This window comes from Montipora foliosa, chromosome 1, assembly GCF_036669935.1.
Source record: "Montipora foliosa isolate CH-2021 chromosome 1, ASM3666993v2, whole genome shotgun sequence".
NCBI classification, from domain to species: Eukaryota; Metazoa; Cnidaria; class Anthozoa; order Scleractinia; family Acroporidae; genus Montipora; species Montipora foliosa.
The window spans coordinates 58,119,165-58,142,343 of record NC_090869.1 but is presented as its reverse complement, the minus strand read 5'-3'; the positions used below and the strand labels follow the sequence as shown (position 1 = coordinate 58,142,343).

General features: G+C 40.0%; 2 protein-coding genes across 2 annotated transcripts; both read right to left on the bottom strand.

Moving 5' to 3' along the window:
- Positions 1 to 474: 474 nt before the first annotated feature.
- LOC138002643 (GDH/6PGL endoplasmic bifunctional protein-like) lies at positions 475 to 5,070 on the bottom strand. Its single transcript, XM_068848647.1, has one exon. It carries the CDS (start codon positions 4,783 to 4,785, stop codon positions 2,362 to 2,364), a length of 2,424 nt encoding a protein of 807 aa, XP_068704748.1. The 5' UTR covers positions 4,786 to 5,070; the 3' UTR covers positions 475 to 2,361.
- Positions 5,071 to 10,297: 5,227 nt separating this feature from the next.
- Positions 10,298 to 18,010, bottom strand: LOC138002650 (putative diacyglycerol O-acyltransferase Rv1760). The gene is made up of 2 exons (XM_068848653.1): positions 16,068 to 18,010; positions 10,298 to 11,346 (listed from the first exon to the last, which is right to left on the bottom strand). Exon 1 carries the CDS (start codon positions 17,560 to 17,562, stop codon positions 16,072 to 16,074), a length of 1,491 nt encoding a protein of 496 aa, XP_068704754.1. The 5' UTR covers positions 17,563 to 18,010; the 3' UTR covers positions 10,298 to 11,346; positions 16,068 to 16,071.
- Positions 18,011 to 23,179: the final 5,169 nt, after the last annotated feature.

Sequence of the window (23,179 nt, the reverse complement as noted above, 5' to 3'; positions counted from 1 at the left end):
AGATCCCGGGTTCAAGACCCGCTCTAACCACTCGTTGAATTTGATCCTGGTAGTCCCTGGTTCAACTTCCCAGCTGCACTTGTAAATAGCCAACTGGTTTGCCTCCGGCCAGTTGGGATTCTTAACAGTTGTTGTTGTTGTTGTTGTTGTTGTTGTTGTTCCTGTTGTGTCATTGGCCCTGAAAAGCCCCTATGGGGAGCGGTCAATTAAGTATGTATGTATGTATGTATGTAAAGTGTGAAACTTGATTTTCGTGAAACAGTGCTCAATACATAGAAGTAGAGCGAAATATATACGGAAGAAAAAAACAAATAAACTACAAGTTCATCCCTACAAGCCTGTTTCGTGGTCGCCCACTCATCAGGGAGACCACGAAACAGGCTTGTAGGGATGAACTTGTAGTTTATTTGTTTTTTTCTTCCGTATATATGTATGTATGTATGTATGTATGTATGTATGTATGTATGTATGTATGTATGTATGTATGTATGTATGTATGTATGTATGTATGTATGTATGTATGTATGTATGTATGTATGTATGTATGTATGTATGTATGTATGTATGTATGTATGTATGTATGTATGTATTATCATAGAGTCAAATTCCCAAAAGACTTTTTTCTCTATTGTTCTGTGCACCAACATGACTGCTGTGACGTCTGGTGAAAACCATCTATACTGTCTGAGTTGCCTTAGGGGGTATTTGTAAACATAAGACCGGGACGAACTCCGGCCGGCATGAGTTGGAATAGGCCTCCATACAATGAACTCAGACCGGACTGACTTCCTCTCGGTCGCTAGACCGAGACGAGAAACGCTCGTACCGATCTGAGCTCGTGCCGTTCTCATGTAAATCACAACAATCTCAGACCCGGTCCAGAAATTTCAAGCCTGTATGCTTTTGGGCCAGCAATATATTTATTAGAATTATTTCATTCGGTTTCTTGTAAACGGCTGCAAAAATTTCATGCCTTCACAATTTCATACCGGTCGTCCAGGTGTCACAGCGGATTTGGACCCCCCCCCACAGTCCAGATCCGCGAGCGAATATGGACCCCCTCTCACGGATTTTGACCCCCCTAAAATTAAGCGTTCTTTTGATTAAGGTAATAAAATTCCTTTATGAATTGTTTTTAGTTGTAGAAAACCTTTTACTGAAACTTAAGTCCAACTTTGCTCAGTTTCTCCTTATTGAAAATTAATACGAGAATCCATAACTGGAAAAGTTTGTTCTTGTAATCAAGTAAACTTCTTGTCATAGGTTTTCCAACCAAGTGGTGTTACTTCAAAAAGTGGCACCTCCTTTGTGAAAGCGCCCCTATTCAAACTCTCAGATTGAAGGAAGAAAGAAACAAAAAAGAAACAAAGCCTTACGAAACGGCCACAGCTTAAGTCTTCTGACTTTGCTTTTTCTCCTTATTAGAAAATAAACACGGCAATTCAACGAGTTGCTAACGCATGATTTTTAAATCTTGGTGAAAAGCTTCTGTCAGAAAGGAGTTCAAATCTGCATCTACTTTACGAAATGCCGCCGCAAATGATTTTAAAACGCTTTACTGAATAATTATCTGATCTAAGTCTTTTTCACAAAGATTTATGCTCTCTGGCGCCGGTCAGAATCGAAGTATGCCTAGATAAACAGTTAAACAAACTGTAATGGAGGGGGGGGGGGGGGGGGAGGATGGGGGAGTCCAAATCAAAGGGGGTCCAAATTTGCTAGGACACCGGGTCTCATGTAAATAACTCCCTCAGAGGCATACGTAGACTTCAAGGGCAAAACACAGCATCCATACTTTCACTGAAGTACAGCCATGGGTGGTGATCAAACCACCCCGACTGGAAGGACCTCTTCCTGTTGCCGTAGGACATGGAGGGGATATGATAATGCACTTATCAATATTAAGTCCCAGGGAGGGGGGGTCGGGTATGGGGTGGGGATTTTGACATTTTCATTTAAAAAAATTCAAATTCCCTACCCCTGGGACAAAATAATTGGTCAAAGTGTCCACCCGGCGGCAAGTAAAGGTAGTAAGATGTCCTTTGTACGATCAAAATCACTAGCCTGGGGACGAAACATACGATCAAAATCCCTACCGTCCAGGGGACATGACAGACCTCACGATCAAACTCCTGTGGTTAGTCCAACCCCCCCTCCCTGGGGCTTAACATTGATAATAATAAGAGCTAATAATAACAGCTAATGTACAGTAGGAACCCTCCATGGAAACTATGGGCACCATGAACTAATCGCAACACCACAGCACCACTACTTGAAATCCTAACTTAATCTTGATGTCCCCAATACAATTTCATGAAAGCAGAGTTTCTAACTCTAACTAAAAAGCATTAGCAATAGATTCTAGTGTCTGCCAAGGGCTTCATCATCAATATACCAAAACAGATCTCCAGTATCAGGCTTAATACCAGTAACAGGGTAGTTCCAGACATCAACTTCACCATCTGAGAGTTTTGTCACAATGCCCTGCTTGTGCTCTCCCAGAACAAGAACACCAACAGCTTTTGCCTTGTTTAGTAACGTAAGAGTCATTGTCATCCTTCTTTTGACCTTGTGAGAACCACTTCCTTCCGTTAAAATTATCCATTTGTCTTCATTATCAACAGACGATTGACGAGGAAACAATGAAGCTGTGTGTCCATCAGAACCAGCACCAAGAACCACAAAGTCTAACTGCTCGTTATTAATCAATCTTTTCAGTTCGGCCTCATAGTGTTCAGCACCTTGATCAAGTGGATTACACAATCCATCTTTTAACATAATGTACATTGGGTGAATGTTTAAAGGTGAAATGGGAACATGTTGCAAGAGTTTCTTGTGTATCAAATTTAGATTAGATTCTTCACTAGTAAATGGAACGCATCTCTCATCTACCATCCAAAGGTGTGTGTGTAGCCACGGAAACAATTTCGCCTCAAAAGCCAGGGTTTCATAGAGCAGCAAAGGGGAAGTCCCTCCTGATAGTGCCAAGTGAAAAGTTCCTTTTTGAGAAACAGCTTTCAGTGCATGATCTACAATGTTGGCTGCAAGAGTTCTTACTACCTGCAAATTTATTCCTGTTACCATGCGATGAGCTCTAAATATTTCTTGCTTGCAATAATAATTCTCGTTCACTGACTTGCCTTGTGACGAGCAAACACCCTTTGCATTACAACTTCCACCATCATGATCGAAGGAAAATTCAAGACGTTCTCCAGCTGAAACAAAGTCTAACACATCCAAGTTTTTCTGGTCATACAGACGGGGAACCACACCATTAAAACTGTCCAGGAGATGAGACCAGATTTTCCATGAAGCTAACAGATCTTCAGTACCAACAAACATACTTTTTTGCTCATGATAGACAGCTGATATGAGTGACGTGTAAGCATCACTGGAGCTATTCTGAATAAGGGCATGAAAGCTTTGGACTGAGCAGCCAAAAACTTCTCCTGTTTCATTCAACATCAAGGTATGCAATGGTAGAAATAATTTGGGTTTGGATAGGAATCCAGATAAAAGTACTCCTGGTTTTTTTAGCTTCTCTCCTTGTATATTGAACACTATCTGTCTGATACTACAGGTATCGCTTTGAACTGAGGCAGAATTCACTTTATGAACATTTTCCTTAAATACTATTCTCACATAAGCTGTTCGCTCATCAAGCTGTTTTCCAGACACCAAGATGAAAGGGACGCCCTGCCAGCGGGCATTGTTAATAAAGACAGATACAGCAGCAAAGGTTTCTGTGTTACTTGTTTGGGAGTCAGCTACCTTGTCTTGTGCCTTTTCGTCGTTGTAGTGGGTACTGTATTCTTTATACTGGCCAGTGACACTGCTCCACCTATTCAGCGGTTTTGTTTCTCTTAGAAGTCTTACTTTGTTTTCCTGAATACTGGTTTGGTTGTCCAAGTTGTCTGGCATTTCCATGGAAACCAATACAAGGAGTTCAGTCATGTGATTTTGCATGACGTCACGCAGAACTCCATAATGATCGTAAAAAGCAGTTCTTCCTTGACAATCATTCCTCTCCTTCAAAACAATTTCCACCCTGTCTATGTGATCTTTGTTCCACAAATGCTCAAACAGGTCCCTGTTTTTGAATCGAAAGTCCAGAATCTGAGTTACACCATTTTTGCCCAAGTAGTGATCAATTCGATAGATTTCACTTTCTTCAAAATAGTAAGACAGCTGTTGAGCTAACTCCTGAGCAGATGTAAGATCCGAACCAAATGGTTTTTCAAGCACAAGGCGAGTCCAACTTTTATCAACTTTACTGCGGCAAAACGAATTTATCCTTTCCGCAATTTGTGCGTAAGCAAATGGTGGAACAGATAGATAAAATATACGTCCTTTCTCCCTCTCTCCCGGCTTTAAACTATTTGCTATTCTCTGGCAAAGCAAGTGATAGTCTTTTTCTTCTTTCAAAGTGAGATATTGTGTGACTCGAGCAAACTTGCTCTTTTCTTCAATACAAAAATGTTCGTCATCAGGACACTTCAAAGAGCCATCTAAAATCGTATCAATCTTTTTCTGACCTCTCTCAAGGCTTTCTCGAGCAGCAGCATAAAATCTAAACGTATTTTCAACCGTTGTCTGCTGTCTAAAAAGTGTGAAAAAGCCCTGCCATAAATACCTTTTAGCTAAATCACCTGTTGCTCCCACCAAAACTATATTCGTCACATTTCGTGGAAGGTCCGCTTTCGCTTGATTCAAACTTGCTGAACTTTTCCCATGTAAAATGAAAAGCAAAATGAAGCTGGTGGAATAAGCCCCCACAAAGAACATGTTTTACCAAAACAGTTTATTACATAATTAGGGGTATGATAAGCGCCATTTTGAATATTCCACCCAGTCCTCGCGCTGGTATCGTTGCGTGACAGTCTGGTGAATTTCGGCTCTCCGAGTCCTGCTCATGAGAAAAGCGAATATTAGAGATGCGGAGTTTTCGAAAGCGACGTTGGTATGTCCAGTGGATTGCTTGAATTGTATTCCTCGGCTTGATTTTTAGTGCCGTCATCGCTGCGTGACTAGTCATCCCGTCCGTCTCACATGCGCCCAGTGTAAAATAGGCAAAATATTGCTTCCAGAGGGACTCTGGACAGGCTTAAACAGGTCAAGGATTTGTATGGATTTCACCATAATAGGCAACGAAAATTAAAAAGCCTCAAACTACTTGACCTGGAGACGGATGACGTGACCCTGAATGGAAAATTAAAGTCTTTTGTTTTTCTTTGCTCATTAATTAAGGCGAAGAGGAAAGAAGAAGAATTTAGTTTTATCAAACGGGTTGAAATAGTGACGTTTCGAGCGAGCGTTTCTGTTGGTTGTTAATTTAGGTTTGATTTAAAGCTAGGAGCTTAATTTTTACCTCATTTTGGCATACTCGACTGATTTTACTTGCCTTTTCATGTTTGCCTCCCACACGGTTCGTACAGTGTCTCGCAAAGGTTTCAAATTGAGGCCATCACCCTAAACCACGTTCGAGGTCTTCAAATGCGCAAAAAATAAATTGAAGCACATCGAAAAAAATATTTGGCTATAGAACTTTAGATAGTTTTTGCTGATATTATTTGATCCTTGAGATTACTAAATTGCGGTATTCATACACTTGGGAAATCCTTTATTTCGATATTGATTAACAGCCACATTAGCCGACTTTAACAACAATATATCAAAACTTTCTTGTAAGTAGCCATTTTTTAAATAGGGTTTTAAAAGACTGGTTCAAGAGAGGTCGCATCAACTTACAGTTTTTTGGTTGTGACATGTGGTTTCCGGGACGGCCGAGGCGTGACAAAAGACCTTATTTCGTTCTACAACCCGAATTAAAAATATACTGTTTCAAAAGGTGTTCAACGAAACAGGATCACTCCAGAATACAGTTAATTAGGCTGTTGATTAATGATTGCTGTTAAACTCGAACGTGGAAGGTCTGACGAAGGCCGGGTAATTCGTTTGAGGAAGAAAACTTCCGTATCTGCTGACACCATCAAGGATTGAAAATCACCACAGTTTCAGGTGCGTTATGCACTGCAATTTATTGGTGAAATCGATGACGAAATGAATTCTTACATCACCAGTGATACTGAAAGTAATTATTGGCTGACTTCGGAGTTCAATAATGACATTGATGAGAAAAATATTTAAAGCAGACATTTTTCATAAAGGTAAGCGGCTAACCTCTTCTACGCGAGGATTAAGCTGTCATTGTAGTGATTTCGACGCTGATGCAGGGTTCATAACCGAATCGATACATTCTCACCCCATGCGGCAAGGAAATGGTGTCACAACTTCGCAAGATCTTAACCTTGGGAACAGCCATTTTTTTATTAATGACGAAGATTCCGTCAACTCTAGTTCAGAGGAAAACGCAAAGATTGATCGATCTGCAACTCTAGACGAACAAGTAGTCGACCCAGTAACAAACGATGAGGAGATGCCAGTAGAAAATGCGGTCGATATTAAATATGGCACCGAATTTAACGAAGTGGACTATGAAGGGCCGTTGACTGTCAAGGAGAGAATGAACAATATTGACCTAAGCATAGAATGGATCAAAACCGAGTTATTATTTATGAAAGCTGAAGGCCAGTCACTTGTAGAACAATACGAGAAGCTTTTCAAGGAAATCATTGATCTTAAGCTCAGAATGGAAATGACCGAAGAGGATGACAAAGCTTCTGGATGAGGACTTAGTCACGAAATTTTAAAAATCCTTTGAAGCACGGAATCATCCCCTCTAATGTTGTCATCTGCCGAAAGAACGACGGTGTTATCTGAATTTCGTTCTTTCGGTTTTGGCAGCCTGAGGAAGAAGACACAGCCCGGCGTTCAAGAAATAGTGGTCTCGTCTTTGTCGTGACCAACGAATACCAATTCAAATACCTTCTTGCTCAAAATAAATTCGCTAGACTTTTTCTAACAAATTTAATGGCTTCCTTTTGTTTCATTTCCACGTGAATTATTTTGAGAACTTCGTTCAGTCATAACGCTACAGTAAGTTTGTTACGTTATATTTTGACGATTTTCAATTTTATAGCATGGGGTTTTTCTCTTCTACTGCGCACTTTCCTTTCTTTAATCTTAGATTTTTTCCTTATTAGGGAGCTTGTAACCTATTCATCACCAACTCGAGATGATTAGTTACTCAAGAGATGATATCTTGTTATTACTAATTAAGGGTTAATTTTCTAATTAGACTTAAGCATAGATCCTTAATTAAAGTCCGTTCTAAATTTGAAAAACCTTGTTTCGGAAAAACAACTTCGCTCCAGCTGTAACATCATCTTAAAACATTTCATTTTCCAATACTGAGTAGAAGCCCGTATAATCCACATGGTTCCTGTCGTTGTATTTGTGTGATTTGCACAAACCACACGGTCTCATAAGTCAGCTAAGTTACGCGCTGCAGGTGTTTTTTTCTTCAACGAGTGACTGTTTCATTAACCGAATTAATCGTTCCGGCGTTGGATGAGTGATTCCCGTAACGAGGCGGGCCGGGTTTAATTTATCTGTTGACCAACTCGAAAGCTTAAGGTTACTGCTAACCTTTTCGGTTTCGAATTTTGCAAAATTTTAAAAAGCTACCATAAGACAGCTCATTATATTTGTTTTCTTATAAAAAAAAAATTATACACTTAATGTATGGTCCCGAGGGAAACAGTTAGTTTTGTTTTCCAGAGAGTCCCATGTTTCCCGAGATGAAGTCGAGGGAAACATCAGGACTCGAGGGAAAACAAAACTAATTAGTTTCCCGAGGGACCAGACATTAATTGCTTTGTTATATATTTAGACTTTTCCTGCAACAATCGCAGCAAAACATCAGGAGTGGGCAACAACTGCGGAATTGTATCCCGGTCGAGATACATTTGAATTTGATCAGGACCACGTGACCAAGAATCAATCAAAGTGCTCGTTTTGTTGAGCGAAAGTCTGGGTATAGAACAATTGCAAATGTTTTTGGCTGTTTGTTGCAAAATTCAACAATGTATATTTGTATGCAACAATCTATATTGATTCAACTTCAACACAGGATATTTTCATTTAACGACTACATTCAGTCAACTTCAACACGGGCTTTGTTTATTCAACAAATTCAACAAGGGCCATTTTTGAGCAAGAAGAATATTTATTCAACTTCAGCGCCCAAAGTTACGTTTTATGGAACGAATATATTTATTCAACTTCAACAAAAATATTTTCATTCAACAAAACATATTCGTTCAACTCTTCGAAAGTTCCCAGACATCGATAAATTCTTATTCAACAAAGTTCCACCTCCCTACCCCCTGCCACCCCTTCTTAAAAAATAAGAACGTGAAGAGCATGTTGAAAAGCGGTATGGCGGCCCAGGAACAACATTTCAACCAGTGTTTTGATGATATTGTGAACTTCTTAAACGTTACAGGAAGTTATGACAGGCCTGCACGGACTCCTTCAGTGTAGTTCTTGCGGTTGCATCGCTGAGCCTAACAGAAACTATAAATTTGCTTTGACGAGCGTGTCTTTGAGGGATTTAGCCCTTTTGTATGATATTATCGGAGGTTTTAAGTAGATCCAATTCAGCATAGGCTGAATTTCTATGATGTTCCATTGTTCTACCAATACCTCTTTAAGAATTTGACCCCGGATGGTACGTAGTGGCAAAACGCAAAAGCCTCTCCTTTGTTTTTTCTTTTGTGCTAGAGCCGATGGTCTAGAGGCAAAGTTGACCTCTAGCAGACACCTTTCTATGATTGTATTTGGATAGCCGCGTGCTCTCAGATGTTGTTTGAATTTCTCAAGGCTCTCTTCAAATGTTGCTTTCGAAGAGTTTGTTCTAAGCAGTCTTATAGGCCACGTTCGATATTTCAATCTTCACAGATGGCTACGAGGCTTTATGGTTGAATTTGAGTATTGCTTTGTTTAGAAACCTCCCTTAAGGATAGAACTTAGCGTGCAATTTGACCATATAACCCCGTAGCCATGCCTGAATTTTGGCCTATTGCTTCACCTTTAATAAGGCCATCGAGGTAGGGAGGTGGCGCTTTGTTGAATAAGAATTTATCACTGTCCGGGAACTTGCGAATAGTTGAAGAAATATATTCGTTTCATGAAACGAAACTTTGGGTGTTAAAGTTGAATAAATATTCTTCTTGCACAAAAATAGCCCGTGTTGAAGTTTGAAGTTGAATTAATGTAGATGTTGAATGAAAATATCCTGTGTTGAAGTTGAATCAATATAGATTGTTGCATACAAATATAAATTGTTAAATTTTGCAACAAACGGCAAACCATACTAAGGTGTTATCTGTTATGAGATGTCAACACTCGTTAACACCCGAGCAGTTTGACGCGGGAATTCATCCGGGTATCTTCGCTTTATCGCGTGTTGAGTTCGGCATTTATTTGTAGTCGATGCGGTTGTGTTAAAGGAATGTGCGAGGCGATATTATCCTTACTAGGCCATGAAACACATGAAACGAGGAGAGAAGTCGAGACGGGAAAGTTCTCCCTGGGTAAAAAGTATGACAAAGACCGGGTCTAAAAAAGAGAAAGATTCCACCGAGGAAATTGGGTACAACAGTATAAGGGGTCGAAGGGTCCACACCACTACTGACATTGAGTTAGCCGACTTAGTCTATTGTTTATTTCCCTGCAAAACTTGGTTTAAAATAGACATTTTTCTGACGCCGATGGGAGCTAAGCCAATTTTTTGGGTGATGGTTCCCTGCTAGCAGCGGTTTCTTTTCTTTTTGCGTTGTACGGGTCGAAACTCACTTTGATCCAACCGCCATCTTCAACCTTGGACGTCACTCTTCAAACCGCATGCCCCAGGATATTTTTGCTGACTGTGACTTGAGCCCGCTGTCTCGCGCATTCCTTTACAGTAATTCCACTGTTGTTAAGTGAGTCCACACAACATGAAGTATCACGAGAGCATTCGGTCGCTAAGTAACCGCCGCGCATGCTCAACACGGTGAGTTTCGACCCATGGCAGAGGTCTCTTTTCCCGTACGACGTAAAAAGAAAGAGACCTCTGTTGCAAGGGACATCCTCTCCTCGACTTTTTCTAATTAGACGCTCCGTGAGCGTAGACTGGGTTGCCTGTGGTACGTGTTACACAGAATCATAGGGGCACTGAGTTGGGTGGTATAGACCGAATGCATAAATGGCGGCAAAAAATGAATTCCTTTGTTTATGTGCTAATTAGACTCACTAGCTTCGTTTGCATGGACAAAATTCAAAAGAAATGTTGCTTGAGATCGAGGCTAGTGAGTCTAATTAGCACATAAACAAAAGAATAAATTTTTGGCCGCTATTTATGCATTAGGTCCATTGAAGGCGCTGAAACTGGATTTAGTTCGTAAGAGAAATGTTGGCAGGGCCAATCCGAAAATAAAAAGGAAAAAAGCCAAGGAATCCAATAGGTACTCCTAGTAACTCCTACCATGGAAAAGGGATCAACCGTGTTCGAAAGCGGTAGGCGTACTCTGTCCAACAGCAATGTCCTTTAATCGGTAAACAACAGTTCGAAATGGTAACCCGGTAAACTAAACTCAGAATCACAACATTTCGAAAAAACTCATTATCTCTCAAAGCCTTAAAAATGCATACGCAATAAACGTATGCGTAATGTGCTTATGAAATTAAATTTGAAACTTTTATAGTTAATCTATGTATGAGAGCTTGTATGAGCGTTTTTACGGTTATCTTGAATGTCATAGCATTCGCTACCCACTTCAGTTTGATTTTAGGGGGGAAGTGCTCGACTAATCATGCACTTTTAAGCATCACTGAATTTATTCGTTACTCCATTGATAACAATGAATTTGGCTGTGGTATCTTCAACTTAAAAAAGGCTTTTATTAATACGGTCAGTTGCACCATTATGAAATAAGAGGCGTAGCCTACGACTGATTTCAATCATATCTATCTGATAGACAACAGTTTGTGTGTGCCAGTGGTCATAACTCTAATCATCTTTATCACTTGCGGTGTCCCTCAAGGGTCTGTTCTTGGACCCTTGTTATTTTTATGACTTACCTAATTTCTCAGAATCACTTACTTTTTTACCTATTTGCTGATGATACTAACATATGCTGTGCATGCAAGAATCTGATTGATCTTGAGCTTAAGCTATATCATGAGCTCATTGCATTTGCCGGGTGAATGAAATCCAAGCGACTGGCACTTAGTATTGTAAAAACTAATTGCATTGTCTTTCCCTCTAAAAAAATGAAACCTTATAAGACTTTTAATCTAACAATTAATGATGCAAATATTCAGCAATTTTCTACAATTAAATATCTTGGTATTTCCTTTGATGCTAATCTTACTTGCAAAAGTCACAATGATAGGCTTTGTCTGAAAATGAAAAAAAAAACAAAACAAAATTGAGGTGTTACGTTAATATTGATGTATTAAAAATGCTTTATAATTCTCTAATCTAAATCACATTATGGTGTCGTGTTTCGGGTCTAACATACCCAACCTACCTAAAACCTTTGACCACTTTGTAAAGCGTCCAGTCAGGATTATGACATAATCTGAACCCGCACCGCATTCAGAACCCTTGCAAAAAAAAATCTTTTAAAATTTTGTGACATAATCCACATTGAAATCTTTCTTTTGTTTATCAGTGATTTCATGAATTAACTCCATATTGTTTTACTGATTATTTTAAGCCAATATCCTCTGTTCATCTATATTATACACGTCAATCAAATACCTATTTGGTCAGAGTTTTTCTCTGGCCTTATGCGGGCCCATTTCCATTAGTAAGGCTAACGCTCACATGGTTCATATGGGGTACAAAACTAGTACAAGTCAGTTAAGTCTGTTCAATTATAAGTGCTACGCGGCCAACGTTTGCAAAAACGTAATCCTTGCTTGTACTTGTACATGTTCATAGCCGTGACTTTAACATCTTCGGTTCCCAGGGGCCTGCTCCCGTCTGACCTTGTCGCTCAGTCGGTAGAGCAGCGGTGATCTAGCCCGGGAGGTCGTGGGTTCAAATTCCCACCCTGGTCAGAGTTTTTCTCTGTCCTTGTGTGGGCCCATTTCCATTACTAGGGCTAACGCTCACATGGTTCATATGGGGTACAAAACTAGCACTTCACATTACACTCTAATCAGTTAAGTCTGTTTAAATACCTATGATGACCAGTTTGTAAACCAAGTTCAGTCCACACAATATGGTATTCGTTCTCTTTGTTTTTCTGGTGTTAAAACTTCGGAATTCTTAGCCCAGCTCCGCGAACCGAAAGGCGCGCGCGCGGAGCACCGTGGGTAAGAAAATATGGTAACCCATCTGCGTGAGTAAATTTGGTTTTTGAGACCGAACGACCATACTTCCGTCCACCCATCCATGCATGCCAATGTGACCAGTATCACCTGACCATATCGAGGCCAAACTCCAGCTAGTTTACAACGTACATCTTTGATATTGGACATCCATGTTATGGTCAATTGCCACCTGTCAAAACACGGCATCCGCTGACCAGTATCACGTGCCCATATCGCGGGTTCAAGTTAAAGTTCATCGACAGGAACAGAAGCAGTCAAGTCAGCAGGACTTGCAACACCTTTTCTTTGAAAGTAGTTCCTCAGTGCCATTGTCATGCACGCCATCAACACATCATTTACAGTTGTACCTGTAGCTGATTTGATGTTTTTAATCAGCTGAAGGTCAAGTGTCTCATCCCATACAAATTTTTTCACTCCACTGAGATCCGGCCCATGTATTAGGGATCGCTCAGCAGACGAGGAGAGTAGCTTTAGAAGGTACCTGGGTGCTATGTAAGTGAGAAATTTCATTTTAGACATTCCATCAGTAAGAGCGTGCGACATCCTGAACGGGAGAAACATATCATTGCTACCAAAATTGGTTGGTATGCGAACAAAACACCAAGGTGATATTTTTTCTGGCAAAGGCTCCGTGCTCAGCTTGGAAACAATCGCCTCCAACTCTTCTTTTGATCGGGGTACCTCTCCCTCCCATTTAAGCACGTGATTTTCAATCTTGAAGGATCGGTCCTCTCGCAAAAAGTACTGGAACAAACCAGGGCGAAAATAACAGCGCGTTCAGAAAAACAGCAATTGTCCGTTGGCTTTTTTTGCGTTAGGCAGTCGTTCAAAGATAGCTTGGCGGAAAAGATCTACCCGTTCTTCAACGCTGCCCTTGTGTTCAAAGCAAAGCACTGCATTGCTGTAGAAGAGGTTTTTTTCTGTCGTAGGGTAGCCAAGCGGAGTCCAGGCCGCTCAAGTGTCGTTCACCGATCACTATTTTCACTATGACACGCTCAGCGAACTTCAACATGTAAAACAACCCAGCTAACTGAAGCTAAGGAACCAAGGGGAATGGAAATACAAAAAGCAAGCTGATAGGACAGGAAACATTCTGCAGTTAACCTTGCAGTTGACAGCAAAACGGCTACAGAGACCATTTTGTATGATCTCGGATAATAACTTTCTGACCTACTAAGTTCCCTTCTCAGCAACCACGGCAGCAACCAAACGTCTTGAAGAGGTCTAACTTCGAATTTTGAATTCTTGATTGCAATTGGTCAGTTTTGTTGGGTGCTTTTTTACATGCTATCCTGAATTTGACATCTTGACAGGGACAAGGGCACCGTCATACTGCTATCTTAACTACGCAGAAATGTAGAGAATTTCTTTACCACAAAACGCTGCGGGCTTCTATGCACAATTTTCTGTGACAAAAGCTAAATTTGGCAACAAGCTTTGGCATTCGTGGCCCTTTTCTTGCTTGATTAGGAATGTCAATTTCAGGTTGGTTAGGGTTAGGGTTAGTTGTAGATCCTTTTAATCCATTAAATCTATATCATCGATAGCCCTAGACATGGAAATGGACCACACAACAAAACAACATTTCACCAGACCTTCATTTCATTTACTTTGAAAGTGTATACCCAAGATGTCGATTGCAACGAGTTGTTATCAACGATTCCTACTCCAGCTTTAATCCAAATCCATAGAAAGCAGGCCTTCCACGTACAACGGTCCCCGTCTGGGCCAACCCAACTTTTAATGTACATAAATGACATCGCAGTCCAGATTGGCAATGTTTGATGATTATTGTAAATTAAAGTTTCAAGGCTATTAAAAAAATGGCACTAAAGCACAAGTGCCAAGCTGTAATTGGGGTAACTGGAGATCACATTGGGCTTTTTACACCACTTTACACTTAGGGTTCCATGCATTGCATACATGCACGAACTATCCCAAAAACACCAAAAGTAGGTATTATTTTGTGCCAAAACCCCTTTGAACCGTGGCGCCAGACTAAGAAAAAATTATATTATTCCGCGATCTGTTGACTCAGTTGTGTAACCATGTAAATCAATATCTTATCCATGACAAGATGACATACGCATGGACGAAGACTGCAGAATGTTAGGTGTGGTGCCAGTGATTGTTTTTGCATGCTGTCTCAAACCAGTTGCATGGCGATCCTAATTTAATTTGCTTTTGAATATTACTTGTGGTAGGTTTAAAAAGACATAATTTTTAAATTAATGTTCCATCCTGTATTTACCAAACATAGCACTTATCCTATATTTACTTTCATTGAAAGTCGATCATATATCCGGTGGAAGTAATTTAAGAACATTTCCTCAACCGTATACTACGTATAAGCTTCGCACAGCAATGCCGTGGAAACTTTGCCCAGCAGGTCCGAGTTTGAATTATTTTATAGCCTTTTAATTGAGCTACATTCTAATTCCTCCAGACTAGGGTAGCATCAAATTAAGCTGTGTATAATACGGCAAACTCTTTGAATGAATGATTTGTTTATTTATAGAAACAATTGAACTTAGCCGACTGCAATAATAATATGAATTTCACTGCAGCAAAATTCCTTTGCAACTTAGATGATCCGTTTCGGCTGAAATTGAAAACTTCAGAGGTACGGAGAGAGACGATCGTAGAAGAGCAGATGTGGAGGATTCCCCAGGAGGATCCTCAGCACAGAGTACGCAGCCCCTCTGAGTTCGTCGAGGGGGGCTGGGGGGTTCACCTGACCTATTTAGGTAGTGCTTAAATCTCCTTTAAAAAGATCCAGATTTTAAAGCGACAATAGCAATTTCCAACGCGCGGTTTTTTCACGCACGTTTTACGTAGGAACATATTTACGCGACTGTGGAAATCCACCTTAGATAACGAATCTCCTTCACAGCCGCTCGGGTCGTAATCACGCAACCGGCGTGATTTCGGCCCCAGGAGAGTAAAATTACAGGAAAAAAATAGACATCCCAAAGATGCATGAGTGTCGGGGCTACATGAGAAGGAAGAATATTGAAAATCATCCGCATAATAAGACAGAGCACCCGTGAAAACGTTCGGTGATAAATACGTCATGTATGTTTTGTTTGTGAGAAATGGGGAGCATCGTGCAAATAAACTTTTCATAGAACAATGAGGAATAAAAAGTAAGATGCGTACATTCCCGTAGGTAATGTAAAGTGTCAGAAGTTCATAAGCAAGAAGTCTTGATCTAGAATGAGTCCCATGCATCAGTTTACGGTAGCAGCGACCCTTAGATTGAAGTAAGAGACCGACTGGGAGTACGATTTTTCTCAATCTCGTACCCAGCTAGACTCCGCTTTTCATTTGGTTAACCTTCTCAGTGCATCCCAGTTTTCAGGTAACCAGAACGATGCTTAAAAAGGCCTTAGGCAAAAAATCTAGAACAGTATTCTAGAGAGATAAAATTAACCAGCAACCGTAAGATGGAAGCTAAAAAAACGTTTCGTTGTTTCCTAAGGACACAAAGCTACCAGTTAGCCTCAAGCTTCTTGATTTAAGACCTTTCAAAAGTTGACAGATAGTACACAATTTAATTTATTGACAAAGTTGTAGTCTCAACATTTCCAAAGTCTTCCAAAAGAATCTCTGAATTTGCCGGATAGCATAGCCGAGAATTCAGCTTGGAGATAGCTGCAGCAAATAAAAGCCACTCTTCTAAAATTAATCGTCTCATCTAAATGATGCTCAATCTAGATTCTAACTTTGCAGCAAAAGCTATAGGCACTGACTCTCGGTTATAAAGAATAATTTGTTACCTGTTCATCTAACCAATGCCCCTTTTTTGGGGAGAGCACGTTTCGCCATTTCATTGACAGCATTTCCAAACTCTTCAACAACGATCTCTGGATCTGGCAGCACAGCAATATCGCTTTGAACTCCAACGACAACTTTCCCTTCATAAGTAAAAATGGCGAGTGACACTCCAATGTTTCCGTTGTTTGGAGGGAAAAACGTCATGTATTTCATACGGCTGCCTTTAACGCTCAATTTCTGTTGTGGACCAGGCAGATTTGAAAAAACACAGCTCGACTTTTTGGTCAGAAGATTGGTAAGATAATTGGTCAAGAACCGTGGACATGTTTCTTGTGTGGTGAAAAACATTCCTAATGTGACAAGGGGTGTACCGGACCCTTTGAATTCCTTCATGTGAGCTTGTGTTTCATTCAATTGTTCCATAATGTCACCAGTGGCTACAGCCATTTTTGGAAAGATGAACGAGAAGTAGTTGTCATAGTGAAGTTCTTTCGTCGGTGGACGGACATCGACAGGAATAGAAGCAGTCAAGTCAGCAGGATTTGCAACACCTTTTCTTTGGAAGTACTTCCTCAGTGCCATTGTCATGCACGCCATCAATACATCATTAACAGTTGTACCTGTGGCGGATTTGATGTTTTTAATCAGCTGAAGTTCAAGTGTCTCATCCCATACAAATTTTTTCAGTCCACTGAGGTCTGGCCCATGTATTATTGATCGCTCAGCAGACGAGGAGAGCAGCTTTAGAAGGTACCTGGGTGCTATAAGCATTGCTTTGGCCATTAAAAGTGACCTGTTAGTGGCCGAAAATTTTTGAGTCTTTTTTTGGGGTACAACTTCATCAGGAAATGTGTAAGTGAGAAAATTCATTTTCGAAATTCCATCGGCGAGGGCGTGCGACATCCTGAACGCGAGAAACATATCATTGCTACCAAAATTGGTTGGAATGCAAACAAAACACCAAGGTGATCTTTTTTCTGGCAAAGGCTCCGTGCTCAGCTTGGACACAATCGCCTCCAACTCTTCTTTTGATCGGGGTACCTCTCCCTCCCATTTGAGCACGTGATTTTCAATCTTGAAGGATCGGTCCTCTCGCAAAAAGTACTGGAACAAACCAGGGCGAAAATAACAGCGCGTTCTGAAAAACAGCAATTCTCCGTTGGCTTTTTTTGCGTTAGGCAGTCGTTCAAAAATAGCTTGGCGGAAAAGATCTACCCGTTCTTCAACGCTGCCCTTGTGTTCGAAGCAAAACACTGCATTGCTGTAGAAGAGGTTTTTTCGATCGCAGGGTAGCCAAGCGGAGTCCAGGCCGCTCAAGTGTTGTTCACCGATCACCATTTTGACTATGACACGCTCAGCGAACTTCAACATGTAAAACAACCCAGCTAACTGAAGCCAAGGAACCAAGGGAATGAAAATACAAAACGCAACCTGATAGGACAGGAAACATTCTACAATTAACCTTGCAGTTGACAGCAAAACGGCTACAGAGACCATTTTGTATGATCTCGGATGATCACTTTCTGACCTAGTCAGTTCCCTTCTCAGCAACCACAGCAGGAACCAAGCGTCTTGAAGAAGTCTAACTTCGACTTTTGAATTCTTGATTGCGATTGCTCACTTTTGTTGGGTGCTTTTTTACATACTATCCTAACTTTGACATCTTGACAGGGACAAGGGCACCGTCATACTTCTATCTTAACTACGCGGAAATGTAGAGAATTTCATTACCACAAAATGCTACGGGCTTCTATGCACAATTTTCTGTGAAAAAAGCTAAATTTGGCATCAAGCTTTGGCCTTCGTGGCCCTCCTCTAGCTTGATCAGGAATGTCAACTTTCAGATTGTAAGTTGTAGATCCTTTTAATCCATTAAATCTATATCATCGATAGCCCTAGACATGGAAATGGACCACACAACAAAAATATATTTTACCAGACCTTCGTTTCATTTACGTGTATACCCAAGATGTCAGTTGCAATGAGTTGTTATCAACGGTTCCTACTCCAGCTATAATCCAAATCCATAGAAACCAGGTCTCCCACGTACAAGGGTCTCTGTTGGGGCCAAGCCAATTTTTAATGTACATAAATGACCTCTGGATGCAACATCGCAGTCCAGATTGGCAATCTTTGATTATCATTGTAAATTAAAGATTCAAGGCAATTAAAAATGGCACTTAAGCACAAGTGTCATGCTTTAATTGGGGTAACTGGAAATCACATTTGGCTTTTTACACCACTTTATACTTAGGGTTCCATTTATTGCACACATGCACGAACTATCCCAAAAACACCAAAATTAAGCAATATTTTGTGGCAACACGCTTTTGAACCGTAGCGCCAGGCTAAGAAATTATTATAGTATTCCGCGATCTGTTGACTTAGTTGTGTAACACGTAAATCAATATGTTATCCATGGCAAGATGACATAGGCCTTGACGAAGACTCCAGAAAGTTAGGTGTGGTGCCAGTGATTGTTTTTGCATGCTCAGGCTCAAACCAGTTGCATGGCGATCCTAATTTAATTTGTTTTTTTAATATTATTGGTAGTAAGTTTAAACTTATGTTGCATCCTGTATTTACCAAACATAGCACGCATCCTTTATTTACTTTCATTGCAAGTCGATCTTATATCCGGTGGAAGTAATTTAAGAACATTTTCTCAACCGTACGTATAAGCTTCGCACAGTAATGCCGTTGAAACTTTGCCCAGCAGATCTTTGAATTATAACCTTTTGATTAAAGCTACATTCTAATTTATCCAGACTAGGGTGGCATCAAACTGTGAAAAAATACGGCAAACTCTTTGAATGAATTATTTGTTTATTTATAGAAACAATTGCACTTAGCCGACTGAAAAAATAATATGAATTTCACTACGGCAAAATTCCTTTGCAACTAAGATGATTCGTTTTGGCTGGAATTGAAAACTTCAGAGGTACAGAGAGAGGGAAGAGAACGGAGAAGCTGCCCAAGTTGACGATCGTACGAGAGCAGGCCTCAGTCGTTCGAAAGGTGGATAACACTATCCAGCGGATAAATCACTATCCAGCGGATAAATCACTATTCAGCGGAACCAATTGAAACAATTGAGTTATTCAGTGGATAGTGATTTATCCAGTGGATAGCTCTATCCACCCTTCGAACAACTGGGGCCAGGTGTAGAGGATTTCCCGGTTGGATCCTCAGCACAGAGCACGTAGCCCCTCTGAGTTCGTTGAGGGGAGGGTGCACCTGACCGATTTAAGTAGTGCTTAATCTCCCTTAAAAAGATAAAAAGATCCAGATTTTAAAGCGACAATAGCAATTTCCAACGCGCGGTTTTTTACGCAGGTTTTACGTGCGAAAGTATTTACGCGATTGTGGAAATCCACCTTAGGTATAGAATCTCCTTTACAGCCGCTCGGGACGTAATCACGCAACCGGCGTTATTTTGGCCCAAGGAGACTAAAATTACGTGGGAAAAAATAGACATCCGAAAGATGCATGAGTGGGCTACATGAAATGGAAGGATATCTAAAATAATCCCCATAACAAGACAGAGTACCCGTGAAAACGTTTGGTAAAAGTAAGATGCGTATGTTACAGGTTGAAATTAAATTCAGGTCCATTTAAATCAAACTAGGTGAAAATAAATCAAACTAGGTAAATTTAATTAACCTAGGTTCTTTATCAACTGTTTGAAAAGGGATTTCTTTATTGGGTGTGGTTGAAAAAAAGGGGCACGGTTTTTTAGGGGGGATTGAAAACAAAACAAAAAACGAAAAAATCGCCTTTTTCTCCTTCCACTTTCCTCTCTACTTTGTATTCTTACTCTCTTTCTGTCCCTCTTAACTTTCCATCCACTGATGCATTCGTCATACCTACCACTATTTTACGTACCCTTGACCCATTCAATTCCAATGTGTACATGAGAGAAAGAAATCGCTTTGAATATTGCACTTACAGAGTCTTGAACCGGGTACCTCCGCATCCCTTAGTATTGTGTCCTTCGCCGTAACTAACCCCCAAACCACACAGGACTTGGACAAGCAATTACCATTAATACTTTTCTCCTGGTGCAAGAGGGCCCAGACTCTTCTCGGTCATAGTAAATTATGCAAAAGTTTACTCGTGCGCAATGCAGGGTCCTGTACGGTTCGTAAAATGGCTAACACAAGTTGCGTTGATTCAGAAATTGGGTGAAGTTAAAGCTTCCAAAAAGACAAAAGCAAGCAAAATAACCCTTTTTATTGACGAAAATTAACTTTTACAAGGATGCAGTGACGTGGTTAGAAACACGTAATGAAGACAGCAAGGACAGAACAAATCTGACAAATCAAGACGTAGCAATTTAACATCAAAAGAAAAGGATGGAAATATTTTCCAAGAACGGAAAAGAAATTGTTCAAAAAAGTCAACTACACCAAGTTCTTTGCCAAACCCATTCGAATATTCCGCACAAAGGAAGAGACAAGATGGACAAGTATATCAAGCGAAACTACGAACCAGTAGTATTCCAAGAGGTAATACAACTCTTTGTGTCACTCTGCTCGATAAACGAACAAAAGTCGATCACCAGGAGGCAAAAACAACCTGTGCTAACCCCTATTCAAGCAAGAGAATTCCTAACACATTTGCAAATGGACCTAATGGACCTTAGAAACTTACCATGTACATGTTCATGTCATTGCAAACACAATTGGATTCTCTACATGATTGATCATTTCACAAAATATTCAGAAGAAGAAGAAGAAGAAGAACCTAAACGTGCTTGTTATTCACTTATCAAGTCAACAAAGGAGATAAGGACACCTCAACAGGAAAAAGCAAGAACACACAAAGAAAATACAACAGCACAATGACAACAAGCAAATTAAACCCAACACTATTTCATTCCAAGTCAACAACTTTGTCAAAATAAAAATTAACTAAGTGGACAAAATGCCATTACAACCAAACACACTTCTTGGTAAAGTAAGTGAAAAAGAACATGGATTTATGAAAGTTGTAACCACATTTGGAATTATTAACACTTGGATTGCATGTGCACCAAACAAACTACAAATTATTGAAGACATGAATATGTTATAAGACACAACTAAAACAATAAGTTTCACTGCTGCATGCAAAAAGGCACTTGACCAGTGACACATATACAGGAGGTGCAAAAACAAGGAAATAAATTATCATTGTTCAACTACATGCAAGTAATGACTGTTTAATAAAGGTTACAAACTTTGTGGACTACCAGAAAAAAAACTTTGAATTTGATTGTTCAAGTACTTATACACTTATACACGACCCCACAAGCTGCATAGCTTAAATACTTATCGTGTTTAAATAAAGGTTTGATTTACTTACTTACTTACTTACTTACTTACTTACTAACCACAAAGGGGTTTTATACTGAATTACATTTGTACAAGTAACTGTACATCATTCAATAATCTACCTTCTAAAAAGTCACTTGTCGTTTTCCTTCCAAAACCCAGAAAAAATAAACAAAGTCACATGAAGGTAATTCTTCAAGTAAACAAGGTTTTGTTTTTCTGCTGCTCTAAGATCAAAAAACGCAGAATAAGTTATCATGCACAGCATGCCTAACCCCAACCTTAATGCTAAGCATTTAAAATCAGTGCTTAGACTTAATAACAACCAAAGGCGTTTTTACAGACTAACGCATGTAAAACGTACGCTAACTACATCGCGTTACTGATTTACTTTCCAATATACACGTACTTGCTAACAATTGATGGACTTTTTGTTGATTTTTCCTACTTTCAATTTCAACCTAGTTTAAAATTAAATTTACCTAGGTTGAAATCATTTCAACCTGAATTTCAAATTTACCTGTAACACGTACATTCCCGTAGGTAATGTACAGTGTCAGAAGTTCGCGATCTGGAATAAGGCCCATGCTTCAGTTTACAGTAGCAGCGACCCTTAGATTGAAGTACAAGGAGGATTGCAAGTACGATTTTTCTCAATCTCGTACCCAGCTAGACTCCGCTTTTCTTTCATTGATTAACCTTCTCAGTGCATCCCAGTTTTCAGGTAACCTGAACGATGCTAAAAAAGTCCTTAGGCAAAAAATCTAGAACAGTATGCTAGAGAGATAAAATTAACCAGCAAATGATGGAAGCTAAAGAAACGTTTCGTTGTTTCCTAAGGACACATGTAAAGCTACCAGTTAGCCTCAAGCTTCTTGATTTAAGACCTTTCAAAAGTTGACAGATAGCACACAATTTAATTTATTGACAAAGTTGTAGTCTCGACATTTCCAAAGAGAATTCAGCTTGGAGATAGCTGCAGCAAATAAAAGCCAGTCTTCTAAAATTAATCGTCTCATCTAAATGATGCTCAACCTAGATCCTAACTTTGCAGCAAAAGCTATAGGCACTGACTAGACAGCTCAGTAGCTCTGCACTGGATACTGAAAGGGGGAGATTTCAAACAGTTTGTCGGAAATCGAATCCGTAAGATCAAAGACCATGAGCCTGTTGAGTGGAGGCACGTCCCATCTGGTGAAACGGACCTTGCCATTACAGGAGGGCTAGTGACGAAAGAAAATACCCTTTGGTGGAATGGATCACTGTGTCCGCTTAATGCAAGATCCGTTAAAAACAAGACCTTAGTCATCAAGGATTTCGTGGTCGAAAATGATATTGATATGATGGCTCTGACAGAAACTTGGCTTAATTTCGCTGACAACAATAAAGATTTCTTCATTCACGACATCTGTCCAACCGGCTACAAGTTTATACACACTTCGAGAGCTATTACACGACGTGGAGGAACCGGTTTACTGTATAAGAAATCTCTCAAGTTTGAGGAAATGCCGCAAGAAGATTTTAGATCGTTTGAATTCACTGACGTGCAACTATTTAATAATTCAACACCATATGTCAGGATTATCACTGTTTACCGTCCGTCACCATCTGTGGCAAATGGTTTATCCCTGGCTTTGTTTTTTGATGAATTTTCAACCTTCTTGGAGCAGTTGGCGGTCATTTCTGGAGACAGGAACTGTTGCGGACGTTCACAAGGAAGCGCTTTTGATCCCTTTATTGAAGAAGGTGGATTCCGACTTTGAGGTTTTTAGCAATTTTCGACAGGTTTTGAATTTAAT

Excerpts from the sequence above, each read along its gene's own strand:
- LOC138002643 (XM_068848647.1), bottom strand. The coding sequence starts at position 4,785 with ATGTTCTTTGTGGGGGCTTATTCCACCAGCTTCATTTTGCTTTTCATT.
- LOC138002650 (XM_068848653.1), bottom strand. The coding sequence starts at position 17,562 with ATGGTCTCTGTAGCCGTTTTGCTGTCAACTGCAAGGTTAATTGTAGAA.